Here is a 19,768-nt window from a genome sequence, read left to right as displayed (position 1 = left end):
TATAAAACGCTATTTGCTGAATTTGCAAATAAAAATAAGATCGATATTTCCAAATACGTTACAGTAGAAGAACTAGACAAAATTATGTATAACCTTAAACCTAAACAAAATAAACATGCTTTGTTATGTAAATTTCTTTTCTTAACCACATACTGCTTTGTCAAGATATGATAAGGAAGATCATGAATTTACCAATCTCCATTGTTGCCCCTGAATTTATCGCAACCATTATGCAATTACAATTGCATAGAATCTGTAGTACATAATCAATACACCATTATTGTACTCGTATGTTCATGTAATATTAATGTTATATATAATTATGGATTGTATTAGTCATAATTCACAGACTATACGAGTTCCACAAATATTAAAGTAATTTTTTATAAACTTTCGCTAATATTAAGCGAGCAGGTCGCAATTAAAAAACTATTGTAAAACAAATACAATAATCAAATTTACTTCCAACTTTTTTGTTAATTGATGATTATCAGAAACTACCACTTTTTACATTTATGTGACTTATTGTTACTTGGCATATCGCATATTATATTTCAAAACATAGTTTATAATAGCCGTCGACCGGAATATGATATGCTTAACCTTATATCACTGTGTTATGAACCATATCCACAACACAGAGCGCGATTGATATTTGTAAAAATTACGGCATTGAACTAAGCAAAAATCGTAGAAATAGCAATTGCACGAATAGTATGTAGCATAATAGACCGTCAATTATTGCAGTCGAATAGAGCATAGCATATAATACATGTATGTGTATGTATAGGATTTAGCATATAGCGTAGCATATACAGCTGTTCATTTCCCAAGGTTAAATATAATTATAATCATAAAATACAAGATGGAATGAAAATGGTAATACAACCGAACAAGGAATGTATACTTAAATTTGATTAATTCAGAACTAAACAAGAGTAAATAATCGACAGCGGTTTAAACGAAATGTGAAAGTAAATAAAAGAATATGGAACGATAGTTTTTCATAAGATGTTTCGTTTTTTCGAGAAAAATAAATTTAGGAATGTATCATGTACGTATATCAGATCAATTCGTGATTAAACATGTTAAAACTTTATTTTCTCGAAAATAAGGTCTTGAATGGGAAGATATTATTTAACATCATATAAAAAATTTTATCCTATTTTCGTATGTATAACAACCTTGTGTCGGTTGCATAGTCATACGTAGTTGATATCCAATCAAGTTATATAAAATATATTCGTAAAGTTTTTAACTCGATTTTTTCAGAAACAAAGCTACATATGAGAAAATTTTATTCTACCTTTTTTAATTATGTTTCCATATTAGAATCACCCCGAGGCCGGTTGGACTATGATTTCTGACTCACTCTGTATAGAAAGGAACAAGCTTTAATAAGAATTTTATAATTTGTTTTCGATTTCCGAAAACATCCAGGGAAATTACTAAAGAAGTAGATATTACAATAAATTTAAAACTATGTCTTTCAACAATATAAGCATCTAGAAGCTCTAAAATCTATTAGCTGTCAATAAGATTCTATCAATATTATTTATCAACAAGCAAAGAATAGTACTTAAGGAAATCCGTAATAGATTTTGAAAAATGACTGAAAAAATTATAACAAAGATGACCGATAGCATGATACAATTCGCAAAAGATAATTCATAATTTTCTAGTTATCTGCAGACAAGGAATCTCCATCTTCAGCAGAATGTTGATCGCGCAATGTACGTTTAGGTTTCATTCCGCATGCGCGCGACCACCAGTTCGACCACGTACAGACGATAGACGTGTTACTCGCGTACAGTATCGAGCAAAGAAATATAAATAAACAATTGTTAATTTACTAGCAAAACTGTCTCTACGATCGTTACGACAGCCTTGAATAATAACTTAAACTTATACGTTATACATGATGGAAAGACAGTTTACATTCTAAAGTTTCGCATATTTTATTCACACATCCAGTGTATCAATGGATGACAACCTTTATATTTTTTTTCGCAATGACAAAGAAAGAATAGAAAAAGATATTTGACTGAAAATTTTCTGGAAAAGTGCTGGAAGATGAATGTTTATTGGCAGAGTGTTGTTAGTGTAGCCAGCCAAAAATGATGTGTATTGACGAAAGTAATCAAGTAGTTTTAGTAATGTTTACGAAAAAAAGCCAATTACTTCGATACAAGTGTACAACGTTATGTTCCTTGAAAGATACGCGTAGAACAAGCAGAACGACGGAATCAATCCCCGGTTTATTGATTCTGTGAGATGAACTGATTCGAAAAGAGGACAGGGGCTAGAGTTATCCAAGGGGCTAGAGTTATCCAAGGGGCTAGAGCTTACTACCCAACTCGTTGAGTAACCAGGTACACGGATTTCGATCAATTGCAATTCTTTCAAAATATTTTTTACTCGTCGCCTAGTAAACTAATCTTTCTATCATATCAAAAATAAGACTACGTTGCTTGATTCAATTTTAAGAAAGTTATTTTGTTTTGAAGGGTATACGGAGACCTCTTTGACTAGTTATACGCATATATACTAATGTTGCTGACCACTCAGCATAACTAGTAAAACTATTGTAAATCGTAATCGGCTGTCATTCAAGGAAAATGAAAAAGAGGTTTGTCCTCGGCTTCCTGTGCACCATCGTAATTTTCATCCTGATAATTTCCACCGATAACGGTTTCATTCAACACATATCACCGTTCGTGATTGGTGTTTGGAACGACATCACGTGCTACGAAGAAGAAAGCACGCCGGATGGCCTTCCGGATTTTGATCCGCAGTTAGGTTAGTTAAATTTAATTTATCTTATTTAATTACTATCATCCCTTGTAATTGATATTGCTTACCTTATGATACATGTAACAACTGCCTTACAAATCATCTATTTCATAATATTCCAATGAAACATCTCTACGGTTTTTCTAATCGGAACAACCAATCTTACACACATTTTATCTCTTTCTATGAATTGAAGCGTACTTACATACGTACGTCGTTGTTTCTTTGGTGCAAAAAGGCAACTCGGAAAAATTTTGGATGCATTTTTTTTCATTTTCTAACTTGTATGTTTGCCTTAGCTTATCACAGAAGACTGACTCCTCAGCCAAACTCGTGAAGCTAAAGAGCAGGTCCTGGGTGGGTGGAGCTAATTTTGCTTCAAAAATTAGACAAAGTTGATTAGGATCGGACCATCCCTTCTAAGGCATTATGTAACAACGCAACTTTCTCGCTACTTACATGGCAGGCGGGGAATCATTAACTAATTGTAAGACATTTTTCAGGCTAGCAAAATTGCGCTTGTGCCTCGCTATTCATCTTCTTGAGGCTAGATAGCTGACGTTGATAATGCTTGACTCAATAAACAAATATTTTTATCCAAGGACGAAGTACGAATTCCAATGTAAATTTGTCTTCTTTCTCTACAAGATAAAAGTCATATAACTTCAAGATAGGAATTGTTTAATCGGTAGTTATTTCCGTAACATAATACCCTAAAAAATGTTCAAGATTTAATGTAAAATTTCGAGGGAAGTATTATCGCGAATTATTATGAAATTATTATTGAAAGAAGAAGAATTTTCAATTAATATTTCAATAATATTTTTCACCATGTTTTTCTTTGTTATTATGTAGATGTGCCTGGTGCACCCAAATGCTTCAAGCTAATTGTTTTAATTTAAATCCCTCGTAATACTAACAAAACCAAACATTAATAATATATCTCATACTCCTAATATTATCACCTAAATTGATAATAACAATTTAGAGCGTGTCTATACCATCATGCGATTAACATTTTAAATGAAAAAAGACCGATGCTTTTTACTATATCTTATCATTTATATTGTTTTAAGACTGCTTATCAGGATAATTTACCGTTTTACTAGCAAATTTTGTAACCGTATAACTATATATCCTTTATACTAATCGACAACAGATAAACCAATGACGGATAGAAATATCTTCTTCCACGAGACATCCTGCTTCGACAAAGATGGTTTGGTGCTGAACGCTCGTCAAGCATGTGCCGTCGAATCCGCGGCTAAAATGAATCCAAGTATGAACGTGTATTTGCTGTTCATCTCCCCTTCGAAGATTTCGGATCAATCAAGAGAAATGTTCAATCAACTGCAAACCTATTCGAACGTTCGGATCAGGCATATTAAACCTGAAAAATACATGAGGGACACACCTCTGCATCTATGGTATAGTAGTGGCATATTGAAAAAAAGTTATTGGCCAAGAAGTCATATGTCAGATATTCTCAGATACCTGACCCTTTGGAAATATGGAGGAATATATTTGGATCTGGATGTTGTTGTCATCGCGTAAGCGCAATTATATAGCACTGTTAAATATCTACTTGTTAAATATTTATTGTCAGTGAGTTTAGAATAACGTGACTCTGAATTCATGTTCATATATTCTGCTAACTGTAAAATAACGAATTCATGAGAATATTGAGAAATCCGTCATGAGTATATTCCGTGTAAATATTATTCACGAAAGAGGAAGATAGGCTCTATAGGTGTGCAAAGTCCCGAAAATGTTGGGATCTCGGTGTTCGAGACGATTCAGGAAGAGATCGATTCGGGTTGGATGAATACCGAAAGTATCTCGAAGATTGAAAATCTCGAGATTCCCGAGAATCTCGACAATTAGTTTTGTTTAATACGACCATGGTTTCGATTAGAAACAATTTTTATGTGCAGAAAAAGTTGTTGGGGATGATGAACATATTTCAAAATCATTGAAATTGAAGGTGGTTTTGTTATTCTGCATATTTATCGTCACTTTATATGTTTTAAAATCGAAAGGAAGGAAACTTATTTTGTGAAAGAATTTTTAAATTACTGGAAATTTATTTCGGATTTTCGAAATTTTTGGAAATCCCAAAATTCTCAAACCCCGAAATTTCTTCTAAATCCGTCTCAATCCTGAAAAGATTTTTCGGCCCGACCCGTCTCAATATTTTCGGTATCTCGCACATCCTTATTAATCTCGTATTAAATATAGTAGAGTTGTGAGTTACACTAAACAAGAGGAATGCTTTGTTTATTTATGTACTTTACATGTGAAAAACAAGGAAATCGTGCGTATTTTCATGGATTCTGATAGATTATAATATTTATAATTATAAAACTAATCGATAATATATTGTACGAAACGCTTGTGTCAGATCCCTCGAACGTTTAACAAACTTTGCCGGTGCCGAAGACTGGAAAAATGTTGCTGCCGGTGTTATGGGATTTGACGTTACAGAGTTGGGTCGTCGTATGGCAGATGCCTGCATTCGCGATATGCGAGCGAACTTCCGAGGTGACGTCTGGGGCAACAATGGACCTGGTGTGATCACTAGAACGTTGCAAAAACTCTGCTCAACTAAATACGTGAGTACAATAATTTGATACTTGTACGACAATTTGATTCGTTGAAAAGTATTATTTTTTTACGACGGCAATGAAATAAATTAATACCGCTATGACGTAAAGTGGGATAAGTATTGAATACGAATTTTATTCTTCGAAGTAATAATATATATATATATATATTAATAATATATAAATGAACGAAGTCAGCAGATCTAAATATGATATTCAGGAAAATTGATAATTTTCCTTTATTACATATTACGTACTATGCTATTATGTTGTATGTAGTTAGAAAATAATAATTATACGGTACGGGAAACTTCTTTAATATTTTGTTAAATGTAAAAGACTCGATATTTCAAATTATTCGTTGAGTTAACTTTGAAGAAACGAATATATAACATTTTATCTTCTCTCAGGTTCGTGACATGACCACAAGTCGGTGTCATGGCTTTAAAGTTTTCTCTCCATCGACCTTTTATCCGATTCATTACGAGAAATGGAAGATATATTTTGAAACAAAGGACAAAAACACAACGATGCAGATCGTGAACAAGGCGATGGCCATTCACGTGTGGAATAAATTCAGCAAATTCGAAAAAGTGGACGTAAATAACGATGTTCCGTACGTGATCATCGCGAGAAAACATTGTCCAAAGATTTTTAACAATTGTGGAAAGATATTTTAAAGAATAGAAGTGAATCTAAACAAAATATCTTCTACATTATGTCTTGTATGTATGTACATAATTTTTTACGATAACAAACTCTATGCTTTGTAGTTTGTACACTATTTCTTATTTAAATGATCAATACGGGTGCTTGTACTCGTGTTTTTCTTAAAATATTGGTAAAAGATGATGCAGTTCAATTAACGACCGTAGTAAGATGCAAAATTTATTGAAGAGCAGATTATTACAATATCAAAGACCAAATTCAGGAAAAAAAGTAAAAACAAATAATATACATGTATACATATTGTATATCATATCTATCAAATCTATACATATCTACATCTAGTTATGTATCTATGGATAATAAGAAACTACAATTTTAATCGTATCAAACCTTTGTTAAAATATCCACTATTAAATCAAGAAACTTTAGTAGAACGTGAGAAATGACGTTATTTATGAACTATACAAAAAATGATTGAGACATTCGATATAAATATAAAAATTCAGATAAGTACATATGTATAATAACTATGTGAACTTGAAAAAGTCTTTCAATCTTTAAAAAACGCTGATATATACTGTGAAACATCCTTTCGCTGACGCGATTATATATCTTTGCATACCCTCTTTAAGCAGCATTATCTCATCTTTTATTAACAAGTTAAGAAAAAGTTGAAGAGAAATTAAAAATCGCATTTGAAAGGAAAATACGAGAATTGATAATGTTAATTGATAACAAGGAAATACATATCACAAATATGTACTGCGCAAGAGCGAATGAATGTAAAAATGAACATTTCTAACATTGGAATATGCGAATTTAGTGTCTAAAAAAAGAGAATGTTTATATTATATAAATGAATGTTTGATGACGTCGAATTGACTGCCTTGTGAACACCCTGTTAATGAACACTGTGTTTGTTCGTGTTCCTATGTACATAATATATATTTATATAATTCATGAATTATTATTATGCAAATACAAAAATCTTATTATGCACCCGTTTTGAAGGTTTTATGTGTTTTTTATGCATTTACAACTATTTGCATACCCCGGTTGCATGTTGATAAAGAAATAAAAAATATTGAACCCTTATACATGAAAAGATAATACAAACTTTTATTAATTCCGTGTATAACCTCAAAAATGAAAAAGATATACATATGTCGTATCACATAAATAAGTAGTTAATTGTGCGCAATAATAAGATACATGAAATAAATGATTCGATAGTGAATATTTGCATCTTTACATTTTTAGTTACATCCATTTATAGATAGTCAATGAAACTATACTCCCTTCTGCTTACATATACTGTAAAATATAATGCTGTTTTTATATTGACAGATAAAGTTATTAAAACTATTAAATTTGCATAATTAATTAATTATCGAGGTTTTGTAAGATAAATTGTAAATTTTGTAAAATAAATTCTATACATTGATATTAAGACAAATTAAGATTAATTAAACTACTATGTGTTTACATACATAAATTTTACTTTCATTTTCGTACGATATATGCGAGCTGCGATCACGGCTTCATGTACATAAGTGTAATGTCAGGATAGGTATGTATTGTATAGCGTGATGTTTCATAAATGTATATATATATAATGTATAAATATATATATATATATATATATATATATATATATATATATATACATATATATATCATACACATTCCAAATGTATATGCATAAACTGAACTTTTAGATTTAAAAAACGGATATTTTTCAAATAAAGTTGTAGAAATATATAAATTATTACAAAATATCTATAAACATCTGTTATCGACTAATGATAAATCTTCCTAAGGATAAGCTACATGAAAAACATCTAGAGTTTTATAGTTCATGCCCCCAACGTCGCTATGAAATTGTCGAGAGGACGCAAAGAATGTACGAGTTATATAGAATGAAAGAATGTTACAACGTTGAAACCTTGATCTGATATGAAAAAGTAAAAAACACATAACTAATATCATGTTCATCCATTTTTTGCCGTAATGTATGAATTAAATTAATTTTTTCGTGTAGCGTGTACGATTCGTTCGCATGCAGAATTAGTATTGAAGCCGTATCCTTCAGAAACCTAACCTCTTTCAAGTGTATTAAAGACATTTTTTATAAAATTGAGAAAAGAATGGCGGTTGGATCTACAAAAGTAGTACAGGTGACAAATATTGCACCTCAAGCGACAAAAGATCAAATGCAAACTTTATTCGGGTACCTCGGAAAGATAGAAGATATCAGATTATATCCTACTATACGGGACGTCGCGGTACCTGTTCAATCTCGTATTTGCTACATAAAATTTCACGACCAGGGATGCGTTGCAGTTGCTCAACATATGACAAACACTGTTTTTATTGATCGTGCATTGATTGTAATACCTTACCAGAATGGAGACATTCCAGATGAACAAAGGGCACTTGAATTGACAAATAATGGTACAGTTGTTCCAGGTAAACATTAATGATAATCAAATTTTTATCTTATATCATCCTTTCGTAAACTTCATTTTCAGTTCTATATATGTATATAATTTTTATTCATAGGTCTTTATCCTTCTGAGCCCAAATTGCCACCAAATGTTGTAAATGCAATAGAAGGGATTCCTCCAAATCATGTTATTACCACTATGGATCCAAAATTAGAGGCAAACGGATTACCACCTTATCCACATTTACCTGGCCATTTAGATAGCAGAAGGATTGAAGAAATAAGAAGAACGCTTGTTCTTGCCAATTTAGATCCTTCTGTGACAACAGACCACTTACTAGATTTTTTCAGTAATAACAATGTCGAAGTAAAGTATTTACGCATGTGTACTAGAGATTCAGATACAGAGCACTATGCATTGGTAGAACTCTCTGAACAAGCTGCTGTAGTTTCTGCATTATTATTAAATGGAAAGCTGCTTATGGACAGACCAATTAAAATTTATCATTCGACTCAAGCAATAGCGAAACCTGAAGCAAAAAGTAACGAAGCAGCACAAAAAGAAATAGAAGAAGCTATGTCCCGGGTAAAAGAAGCTCACAATTTAATTTCGGCTGCGATAGATCCAATGATCGGAATGCTGTCAAAGGACAAACGAAGCCGTAGCGGTTCTCGTAGCCGAAAATCTCGGTCGAGATCAAGAGGACGTAGTAGACGGTCCAGATCGCGCAAAAGATCACGTTCTCGTCACAGACGTTCACGATCACGTCATCGACGTAGATCAAGATCTCGATCGAAACGTTCTCGTTCTAAAGATCGTAGACGAAAGTCACCTTCTCGTAGAAGAAGTAGCTCTCGTGGCCGACATCGTTCCCGCTCCAGATCTCGGCGTTCTCGATCACGTAGATCAAGATCTAAATCCAAAGATCGCAAAAAAAGATCTCCTCGTCGAAGGAGCCGTTCTCGATCTCGAAGTAAACGTTCAAAATCCAAGTCTAGACGGTCTAGATCTAAATCTAAGTCCAGATCCTCGAAATCAAAGTATTCAGAAAAATCGAGAGATAAAGACAAAGATAGAAGAAGCAAGGATAAATCGGATAATGGCAAAAAGAACGAGGGTGACAAGGTTGATAAGGAAAAGAGCGAAAAAAAATCTAGTAAAGAAAAGAAATCTGACAAAGAATCAAAATCTGAAGAAAAAAATAGAAATACATCCGAAAATAGCGAAACAAAGGAGAAAACAGAGTCTGAAACTTAAATCTTGATAAATTACGGTCTATAAAAGTTTATTTACAACTCTCAATAATTTTGTTATTTTAGTGTTACGATATATCGTAATGTATCAATCAATAAAAAATATAAGAATATAATACCGAAGATTCTTCTAGCTTGTATGTACAGAAACAGTGCACATATTAATACAATTGTAATAACATAAATGATGAATACATCTTTATTACTATATTTTAATTCTTTACGTAACTTCTAAAGCATTTGGTAATAAATAATTAATAAATACATTTATTCTATATTTAATCTTCCTTTTATTGTTTTAAATATTTATAAATTGTATTACTTAAGCAAGGTTTGATTGTTGTAATCATTTGACATAATACATACATTTTTTTAAATTTTATAATAATATAAAAGATGTTTAAACCATAGACATAAACAACTGCAAATTATCAAAGGTAGTAATTATCAAATTTGTATTGTTTCAGAAATATTTCTTGTCTAACAGTTTCTTCCTATTATAATATTCTCTTTATCATTCATAGATTCATAAAAAATGTCCTCATTTTTTTTAAATTTTATATTATAACACTTGTTATTGTATGTGGCAATAAATAACAAGGAATTTAACGTATTCTTAGTTTTTCTTTTTGTGTGATTTTAAAATGTCCGGTATACATATATCCGGGGGCAGCACTAACTCGTAATTGAGGAGCCGATGATTATTGCAACCTCCTTTCAATAATTTTTTCTGTTCCTTGATTCAAAGTATGTAACAAGTAATACCGAATCATGGTATTGTAATGTTCAAGACACTTTAAGTGACAGACGAATGAATCAACTCAGTTTATTTAGTTACAAATTGTAGAAATAGAAAAAATCAAACAACTTTTCATTATATGCATGTAAGGTTGATAGTAATGTAAGTCTGAAGTTTTGAAGTACGTATAACGAAAGATAACACGGTAATATAATTGCTCCGTAGAATATTCATTGTTAAGAAATTTTGATATTTAACATCGGTAGAAAATCATTCGTACTTTAAAAGGAAAAGCGTCATTTTATTTATCTTTTTTATATTCAGTAATTCTAAAATACGAGGTTAGATGGTGAAAATGACATCTCTAGATGAAGGAAAAATAAAGCAAAGCTTATCAAAGGTGTGTACTGTATATATTTTTAGAGTATATACATATATTTTTAATATTATTTTTAATACATACACTTTAATGATATTTATAAAATGTATTTTATCTTTTAGTATCAAAATGCTGACATCACTAAGAAACATGTCATGAAAGTTTTGAATCTTTATAAGGGTCTAAAATATAATGTAGAACCATTTGGTAAGTGTAAGAAATGTATCTTCTTTAAAAAAAGAATGTATTTATTTCTAACTTTATAATAACGTATAAAAATAAATATAAGAAACATGAATTAATTTATTGCTAATGTAATTTATCTTATAACAGTATTTAATGATGGATCGCGCAAAGAATTGTTTAATTTACAAGGAACAATACCTGTGTCTTTTAAAGGTGATATAATTAGATTCTTCCGTAAAAAGCAATTGAAGAAGTACAAAACAAATTTTTATGTTATATTGGTTTTAGGTACCTATTACAACATTCCTATATGTATATGGTTAATGGATACACATCCTAATAATGCACCTATGTGCTATGTTAAGCCTACTGCTGATATGGACATTAAAGTGAGCATGTTTGTGGATCATAATGGGAAGATTTATTTACCATATCTTCATGACTGGTTGCCAGTAAGTAATTTGTATATAGTTATGTCTTATTATCCATTATCTTATGATATCATTATAGTAGTGTATCGTTATTATGTTTAGCACTCATCTGATTTACTTAGTCTAATTCAAATAATGATTGTAACATTTGGAGACCAACCACCTGTTTATGCTAAACCACGAAAAGGTATACAAAAAAGTTCTACACCTTATCCAGTACAACGTAAGTATTTGTCATTTTTAAATATTCACATGAAAATTCTATTATTAAAGAATACAATTTTATATAGCTTTCATGCCTGTACCTGGAAGTGGAACACATATACCTGGTTCTAGTTTTCCACCATATCCACAAAATTCACAGTATCCAGGTGGGAGTAATATTTATTCTCCATACATGTCTACTACATCTTCTGGGTTTCCATACCAGGGCTCGTATGGTTCATATGGAGGAAGTGCATCAAATTATCCATCACAGGGATGTACTGGCTCCTTTCCATACCCTCCATCAACACAGCCAGTAAGTTATAATTTTTAACAGGTAAATAATATACATTATTAGTACTAATCTCTTGTTTACAATTTTCAAGTCACCAACAGTACCTGCCACAGCTGGTGCATCAGGTACAATTACAGAAGAACATATTAGAGCATCTTTATTGTCAGCAGTAGAAGATAAATTAAGACGAAGACTTAAAGAACAGTTCTCACAATTGGTAGCCGAGTTAGAAACGTTACGTCGAACACAACAAGAACTCACAAGCGGATTTACCCATCTTACCGACTTGTTCGAAAGATTAAAAAAAGAGAAAGCCGAACTTGAAAAAAATATAACTATACTCCAAGACAAAGAAGCTGAATTGGAAAAAGAAATTGCAAAACTTTCTGACAATCAGTCAATAGATGTTGATGAAGCTGTTACAACGATCGCACCACTTTATAAACAGTATGTATTTTTAAATAGTTATTTGTTTTCAATTCTTTTAAGTAACATTATTGTTTTTTGTACAATTGTAGAATGTTAAACGCGTTTGCGGAAGAAGCAGCCACAGAAGATGCTATATATTATTTGGGTGAAGCTTTACGTTGTGGTATCATAGATTTAGATGCATTTTTGAAACAGGTGCGACAGCTTTCACGCAGACAATTTATGCTAAGAGCACTTATGCAACGCTGTCGCCAAAAAGCGGGTTTGGCTGGTTAAACATTCTACTCAATTTTTACGAAGTTACACTATTCAATATTTTATTTTATTACAAATGATGTATGCAAAACAAACTATATAAATCCCACAATAATAGAGGGATAGAGATATATGTTATAAAAAAGAAGCATCCTCGTTATAGAAATTGTATGCTATATATACAGTGATGTATTTTTGTTTCATGTTGTATACATTTTGTCCATAACAAAGGACTTGAACGTAAAACTTTTATACATAAAACTGAACAAAAACACACACACACACACACACACACACATACACCCAAAATGAACAAATGAAGGTTTAAACAATTATATTAAAAATAAATATTTTTGTTTTACGAAATTATATTTCAAAATGTAATGTATTTAAAAATGTGTAAAAAGTGTGTAGTTCTTAATTGACTTTTTTTAAACTATGGAAAGAAGTCATATACCTCAAATAGTGATTTTAGATACATATTAAAAAATATAAATGCTTGTTCACTGTGTGATAAATGTATAGATTGATCACTACATTGCACGATTTAGTAAAAATACATTGTTTTTATTCTTAATGATGTGAGATTATTATATACTTTCTTAAATGCTATTACACATAATCCTAAAATTAGTTTTTCTCATTAATCAAATCAATCTGCAATAAAAAAAAGTAAGGCTTATAAATATTATAAAAAATTACAGTTTAATTGTATTGACTTAAATTTTTAGAAAATGATGTACCTATACATAAATTCCAACCCAAAGGAGTAAAAATAATATACCAAAACCAGAAAATATTGCTGCTACTAAAGAGATTAATAATTCTTTAAACATGTCCCTTGTAAATTTTGTGCTAGTAACTTCATAAACAAAGAACCATGCTGTAAAGAATATTCCAATTCCTAGTAACACCACTGCCAGTAATGGAAAAATTGCAGGATTTATGGGAGAGACATATCTTGTCATAGACTCGATTTCCACCTAAAGTAAAATAACAAGATTTTATTAGGAAAACAAATAATTATTCTCATTTATTTGACATACATAAAAATTTTTAAGTATTATTTTTGTGAAACCTGTCTCCAAATTTCAAAATTAAAATTAATATAGATATAATTACAGTTTTCTACTCTCTTCAAGCAGAATGAAACTTTTTGCATGAATGATTTTATAAAAACAATATTACGTAAAATACATATAAATGTACATATTATCAATTAAATAAATATATAGTTTAATATTAATAAGTTTTGAAGATATATATCTTCGGTGAAGAAATGTTGGGAAAGGATTCCATAAAATTATAACTGTACTACAACATAAAATATCGGATTAAATATAATAAAAGGATAATAAAAAGTGACGTTACTCTATGTGACATAAATTTTTATAATAGAATAAATATTACACTCACCATTGTATCAAATATTTTGACGTGGCTTATAGGACACGTAAACTTACACGCGACTAACGACGAGTATGCAATTATACTCTGCAAACTTCAGTATAATGTACACTCATGAATGCAGTCATATACACAGGTTTCGGCAGTCACTAGTCACTATCAATATGGAAGGCAAGTTTCTCGCTTTTTCGAGGCAAACAGAGATGAGTAGACTCTCTGTTTCTGTTTGAGCATTCATAGTATGTCACACATACACAGAATAAGAACTTTCTTATCTACTATGTTGATTTTCATGATTCAATTTTCGGACGGTTTTCCCTAGGCTTCGATATATTAGTGTCGAGATCTATTTATATGATGGTGCCATGGACATAGATATATTCACAGTTTAGTCTACTATAATAATAGCAAATATTAATATATTATGTCGTGAGTATGTTCATATGTTCATGGATCGTGCTTATGAAAGAAGTATATATAAGTAAGCTACCAATAGTTAAGATATAAGTTACTCAAATTTATGAGGATAACACTAAGTTCCTACTACCTAGTATTACATATCTTAAAAAGTGAATTAAATAAATAAGCAAAAGATGTTGTCATTACTGACAAACAATTTACTGATTTGTCATTTATCAATGTTATAAAATATACCTAAAAAGATCGATTTATTAAAAATAGATTTTACGTAATGACATATTATTACATAAATTTTACGTTACATATGTACTGATATGTACCAATATATTTTTTAATCGTGACATTAAGAAGAATACAACTCTAATTTCTTAGTTATGAACCTTTTAACTCATGTTAACACTTTAGAAATTGTAATAAGTAACAATTTTTAACTAGATATAATTATATAACCGATAGTGTAATGAATTTCATATAATTTTATGAATGCTTTTTAAAAAAATGTTATTTCTCTAGCAAGCATATCTCGCATATCTATCGAAGGTAACTTCATTTTCATTTTCAGCTAAAATTATCTTTTTCATTATTATTCGTTTAAACCGATTTTATTTTAAATTGTCTGCATAATGATTATTCTATACATATCAAAAATATATATTTAATATATGTTACACAGAATATTTTTTTTATTATCACTTATTATCAGTTGTAAACTTACGATTATTTCGAAATCAATAGTATGTTTGTCACCATGATATGATTCATAACACATAACATAGTATTATATTTCCATTCTTTGTATTCTTTGATATCTACAGATATTTCTTGTAGGTACTGTGTACAATTCTGTACATTTTAAATACTTAAATATAGTAATACTCTTTAATAATGAGAAGGAATTGAATTTTACTTGTAATTACATAAATAATTATTAAATTTATAGTTATTAATTTTATAATTATATATTTTATTCTTAAGCTTTAATGAAATGTGTTATTAAAGAAATTCCTATTATTTATAGATAAACATGGCAAAGAATTTGTTGTCAGAACAATTTTCCTTGAAGTGGAACAATTTTTCTAATAATTTAACATCTGGGTTTCTAAGTCATCTTACTGAAAATGATCTAGTTGATGTTACACTTGCAGTGGAAGGTCAACTGTTACAAGCACACAAACTGGTTCTGTCAGTATGTAGTCCATACTTTAAAAATATATTTAAGGTATATAAATTATCCTTTTTACATGTTAAATATCTATATCTATATAAGTTGTGATTGCTCAGAAAAGAACTTCTTAGAATTATTTTGTAGGAAAATCCTTGTCAACATCCAGTAATTATACTTAAGGACATGAAGTATACTGAAATTGAGTCATTATTGAAATTCATGTATCAAGGTGAAATAAATATCAATCAAGAAGATTTATCTACTTTCCTAAAAGTAGCACAAACATTACAGATAAGAGGACTCACAACAGAAGATACAAATAGCACAAAATCGTTCCCTAGTTGTGATATTCAATCAGATATTGATTGTAATATACAAAATGTTGCTCAATCAAATTTAAGTACAATAAATAGAACTTCCAAAGAAATAGAAACGATAGATAGAAGAAAGAGATCCCATGACATAACAAAAAAAAGTTACAAAAGAAAAAAACAAGATATGTCCTTAACAGCAGAAAATATTCATGATCTATCTAATGAGAAAGTGGATAATGATAATCAAGAAGTTTTGTTTTTGACGACTGACACAAACAATGAGACAAATGAAATTGTAGATGAGGAAGAAAATATTAATATTCCTACCATAAAAATCAATGATAATAATAAAAGCGATGATAGCCCTTTGCTACCTTTTCCCTTGAATACTGAAAATTCAAGAGAAAATTCAACTCAGCAAGGTAAAGGATGTATATAGATATCAAATATATAAGTAGTTTAAGATTAACATAGAAATAATATTCTGAAATTAATAAAATTTAAAAAACTTAGTAACTAATAAAATTTAGTCTTAATACTATGTTTTAACATTATAGATGTTGAACCAGTAATTTACAGGCTTTCTGCACGAGGTCGACCACAATTAGTGCATGAGGGTTATGTTTATAATTTGACTTCTCGCTCTGAGGGTTTGAATAGGTCTCATTATAGGTGTGCTGAACAGCATCGTGGTTGTAAAGGTAAATGTGCGGTTATTGCAGAAAGATTTATGCCTACAGGTGTACATGATCATAATCACCCACCTGGGTATCAATCAGAACATGATTACAGAAAAAAGAAAGGTTTAGATGTAGATACTCCTTAAATCATAAATATTTTAAGCTTGTAAACAGCATTTTATCATATTTTTATTTTGTTACTGAAACTTTAGTAAAAATGAAAAGTTCTTTCCAAGTAATATTGGCATATAGTATGGCATATAACAGTAATTCTTCATAGAAAAGAAGCATACAGTTAGGAAATATTCATTCGCTGTGCAATTTTATAATGATAATAAAAATTTAGTACATTGCAATATTGCAAAAATTGTACATTTATAACTATACATAACAGTAACATAACAAGCCAATGTGGTATATGGACCACTGTATTTCAATAAACTGTGATGCACTTTTTTGCGATATATATATATATATATATAAAGAAAAACAATATAAAATAGGTGATGAGTACATTCCATTTAGTATTATATTTAATTTTCATTAAAGCCAAATAAAAGTATTTAATTTATGTTAGTTGTTTACATATAGACTACTATTTGTCGTGTAATAAATATAATTTGTTTTTATAAATACATATATGTGTATATATACGTATGTACATATGAAATGAATGTTTTGCTTACTTACATTTAAGTTGTATAAAAATAATTTTTTTCTATCTTATCACATAGAATAATAACTTTAGTAATATATAAAATGAATTAATCCAAAAATTAGAGATTGGAGATAGAGAAGTCGTTAACGAGATATAAAACATTAAAAATTATAAAAAGTTTATTTTTATATTACACTTCATAAACTTCTTTTCTTAGATACAAAAATTGCCAAAATTAATGTGATAGTGTTCATAAATATTATTCAATTTGTAAAAAGTTGACCTTATAATTTATGTAAAAGTTTATAAATTTATAAGTGGACATGAAAATAATCTGTTCATAAACATAAAAAATGTAGGAAACAATGCAGGCTAAGACAAAAGTAAAAAGCAGTCTTGTTTCACAATGTTGCTCAACTTTATCCTACACCCATTAAATTTTTTAATATTTATTCAAAATGAATGCTTATTTCTATTCAAAATGTTAATGCCGTCTAGCCATCTTTTTTTCCAACTTCCGTTGTTTCTTCTCATTAATCTCAGGTTGCTCTGGAGTAGAGGCAAAAAGCCATGGAGCTAATATTTCTTTCCATATCATCCAACCTCCCCTGAATGGTACCTGTTGTAATAATACAAAATATTTCATAAACTATTTAAACATTTTATGTATGCTTTAACTCAAAAATCGTGAGGAAATTGTACGAAAGTTATTTTAAATTGTTTTGTAATTTATGACGAGTCAGTGTACTATTTTATATTTCTATCATTTACTAAATATACTTACAAGAAGCCATAACAACCAAAAGTAATTTGATATAAGAGAGAGTACTTGTACTCCTGAAGTTAATATAATTAAATCTTTTACATGTCTGAAATAACATTAAAATGTCATTATATTTATCAAAGCTGTTACAGTCTAATAAAGTGTTATATTATTTGAAGAAATCATTAGAATATGTTGTGATATTTACTCTGCTATACCTCCTTCCATATTAAGATCAATTCCACAATCTAAAAGCTGTCCGGATTCTGAATATGTTGCATGTGCTATATATTTCATAAACTGATAACTTCCCATATATACACTTGCAGAAAATATGGTTAATGTCTGTAATCATAATACATAATAGAATAATATATGTTGCTATATATGTATACTATAAAAATAAAAATAATATCTTAAATACAAAACTCACAGTTGATAATGTTGTAAAGTTAAAGAACAACATTGTGACAGTAAAATATATTCCTATTGCCCCAATTATCATATTTTGATAAAAATTTAATGTAGTCTTATTTTCTTCCACTATCTGCTTTGCACCTTTTGTTGCTGCTTTAGTTTTTTTTATCTAGAAATGTAATGAATGACTTTACCTAGTACTCATATTGTTATAAAGCAATTTTTTTAAAAATGATAATTATTGATTAACTTTGTTATGCAATGACACATTACAAATTATACGGAAATAATTGCATATCCAGAATGGTTAAGATGTAAAAAAAGAGAAAACTAACGATATTTAAAATAATACTGTAACTTACCGTCATTTTCTTAGTAAATTATAGGTACAAGTATTTAATATATTTAAACAATTAATATCTATTTAACAATCAATACATGACACAGACAATCTCGTAAGTATTCAAAATTGCTTAGGGTTTGTTAAAGCCACGTGAAAGTTGTCATATGAGAAAGTCTCTAGGTTAACATTCCGTAATCTATATTTCAATACAGATATGTAAATATTAATAGTCATCATTTTTTACGATTCATAATCGTTCGAAATTCGAAATTCTAATAAATAATTGTAAAAAAGGGTTATTTTAAACTTTTTACTAAGTAATGGAAGTAATGAGTATAGGAATAATATCTTATAATTATATATATATATATATATATATATATATATATATACACATATATACATATATACATATATGCATGTCTGCTTGTTTAGTGGAATTGTCGAAATTCTTTATATCCATATAAAATTGAAAGAAAATATTGATATATAATTTTCGCAAAAATATTTCTTACTCTTAAATTTATCTTTTTACATACAAAATTGTATTAAAAATAATACAAGTTTGATTTTTTACATCATTTATACAAATACACTTTTGCTTTATAGAATATATGTAAATTAAAATGGAAAAGTATTATTACTGCAATAGGAAATGTACATATGTATGTAATTATTAACCTGTGTGTATAATTAAGAATAATTAAGAAAAACGAATACATAGCTTTTCTATTCACTTCTTGTGATAAGTAAGAAAAGGATAAAAATAGCTTTCTATCAGAAAGGATTTTCTCTTTGTATATACATATTTCATCAAATCTCATTTTATTATATTACATCACTAAGGAATTTAGGATCATTTAAATTTAAACATTTTAATACTAATTTAAATTGATCAAAAAGAGCATACATATGTAT

The 19,768-nt window shown here is 29.3% G+C and overlaps 5 protein-coding genes and 1 long non-coding RNA gene across 20 annotated transcripts; 4 read left to right on the top strand and 2 right to left on the bottom strand.

Moving 5' to 3' along the window:
* Nucleotides 1-1,756: 1,756 nt before the first annotated feature.
* Nucleotides 1,757-7,302, top strand: LOC100650768 (lactosylceramide 4-alpha-galactosyltransferase). Of its 5 annotated transcripts, none has more exons than XM_003396646.4 (5): nt 1,757-2,372; nt 2,508-2,799; nt 3,953-4,343; nt 5,195-5,405; nt 5,807-7,302. In XM_003396646.4, exons 2-5 carry the CDS (start codon nt 2,619-2,621, stop codon nt 6,074-6,076), a joined length of 1,053 nt encoding a protein of 350 aa, XP_003396694.1. In that variant the 5' UTR covers nt 1,757-2,372; nt 2,508-2,618; the 3' UTR covers nt 6,077-7,302. The 5 variants fall into 5 exon arrangements, with proteins under 5 accessions (XP_003396694.1, XP_048263199.1, XP_048263200.1 ...); XM_048407242.1 differs by lacking the exon at nt 1,757-2,372 and adding an exon at nt 3,093-3,415 and having other exon boundaries at nt 2,661-2,799; XM_048407243.1 differs by lacking the exon at nt 1,757-2,372 and adding an exon at nt 3,297-3,415 and having other exon boundaries at nt 2,661-3,224.
* A 618-nt stretch (nt 7,303-7,920) lies between these two features.
* Nucleotides 7,921-10,031, top strand: LOC100650644 (probable splicing factor, arginine/serine-rich 7). The gene is made up of 2 exons (XM_020863584.2): nt 7,921-8,534; nt 8,628-10,031. The coding sequence occupies exons 1-2, from the start codon at nt 8,213-8,215 to the stop codon at nt 9,767-9,769; spliced, it is 1,464 nt and encodes a 487-aa protein (XP_020719243.1). The 5' UTR covers nt 7,921-8,212; the 3' UTR covers nt 9,770-10,031.
* Nucleotides 10,032-10,485: 454 nt separating this feature from the next.
* On the top strand, nt 10,486-13,260 carry LOC100650157 (tumor susceptibility gene 101 protein). Of its 4 annotated transcripts, none has more exons than XM_048407229.1 (9): nt 10,486-10,666; nt 10,829-10,904; nt 11,006-11,090; nt 11,217-11,282; nt 11,358-11,521; nt 11,603-11,723; nt 11,791-12,020; nt 12,091-12,446; nt 12,518-13,260. In XM_048407229.1, the coding sequence occupies exons 2-9, from the start codon at nt 10,851-10,853 to the stop codon at nt 12,702-12,704; spliced, it is 1,263 nt and encodes a 420-aa protein (XP_048263186.1). In that variant the 5' UTR covers nt 10,486-10,666; nt 10,829-10,850; the 3' UTR covers nt 12,705-13,260. The 4 variants fall into 4 exon arrangements, with proteins under 4 accessions (XP_048263186.1, XP_048263188.1, XP_048263187.1 ...); XM_048407231.1 differs by having other exon boundaries at nt 10,519-10,685; XM_048407230.1 differs by having other exon boundaries at nt 10,519-10,709.
* Nucleotides 13,230-14,295, bottom strand: LOC100650526. The gene is made up of 3 exons (XR_001098866.3): nt 14,100-14,295; nt 13,427-13,666; nt 13,230-13,340 (listed from the first exon to the last, which is right to left on the bottom strand). It is a non-coding gene; the product is annotated as a transmembrane protein 258 (long non-coding RNA).
* Nucleotides 14,241-18,275, top strand: LOC100650283 (protein abrupt). 8 transcript variants are annotated; one of them, XM_048407237.1, is made up of 5 exons: nt 14,478-14,571; nt 15,024-15,050; nt 15,529-15,729; nt 15,820-16,411; nt 16,547-18,275. In XM_048407237.1, the coding sequence occupies exons 3-5, from the start codon at nt 15,535-15,537 to the stop codon at nt 16,813-16,815; spliced, it is 1,056 nt and encodes a 351-aa protein (XP_048263194.1). In that variant the 5' UTR covers nt 14,478-14,571; nt 15,024-15,050; nt 15,529-15,534; the 3' UTR covers nt 16,816-18,275. The 8 variants fall into 8 exon arrangements, with proteins under 8 accessions (XP_048263197.1, XP_048263191.1, XP_048263192.1 ...); XM_020863583.2 differs by lacking the exon at nt 14,478-14,571 and adding an exon at nt 14,578-14,920; XM_048407240.1 differs by lacking the exons at nt 14,478-14,571; nt 15,024-15,050 and adding an exon at nt 14,241-14,261.
* LOC100650404 (transmembrane protein 208) lies at nt 17,482-19,172 on the bottom strand. Its single transcript, XM_003396643.4, has 5 exons — nt 18,870-19,172; nt 18,524-18,676; nt 18,299-18,435; nt 18,112-18,196; nt 17,482-17,946 (listed from the first exon to the last, which is right to left on the bottom strand). Exons 1-5 carry the CDS (start codon nt 18,873-18,875, stop codon nt 17,812-17,814), a joined length of 516 nt encoding a protein of 171 aa, XP_003396691.1. The 5' UTR covers nt 18,876-19,172; the 3' UTR covers nt 17,482-17,811.
* Between the last annotated feature and the right edge of the window lie 596 nt (nt 19,173-19,768).

Source organism: Bombus terrestris, chromosome 7, assembly GCF_910591885.1.
Source record: "Bombus terrestris chromosome 7, iyBomTerr1.2, whole genome shotgun sequence".
Classification (NCBI taxonomy): Eukaryota; Metazoa; Arthropoda; class Insecta; order Hymenoptera; family Apidae; genus Bombus; species Bombus terrestris.
The sequence above is the reverse complement of the archived record's forward strand: the minus strand, read 5'-3'. Positions and strand labels throughout refer to the sequence as shown.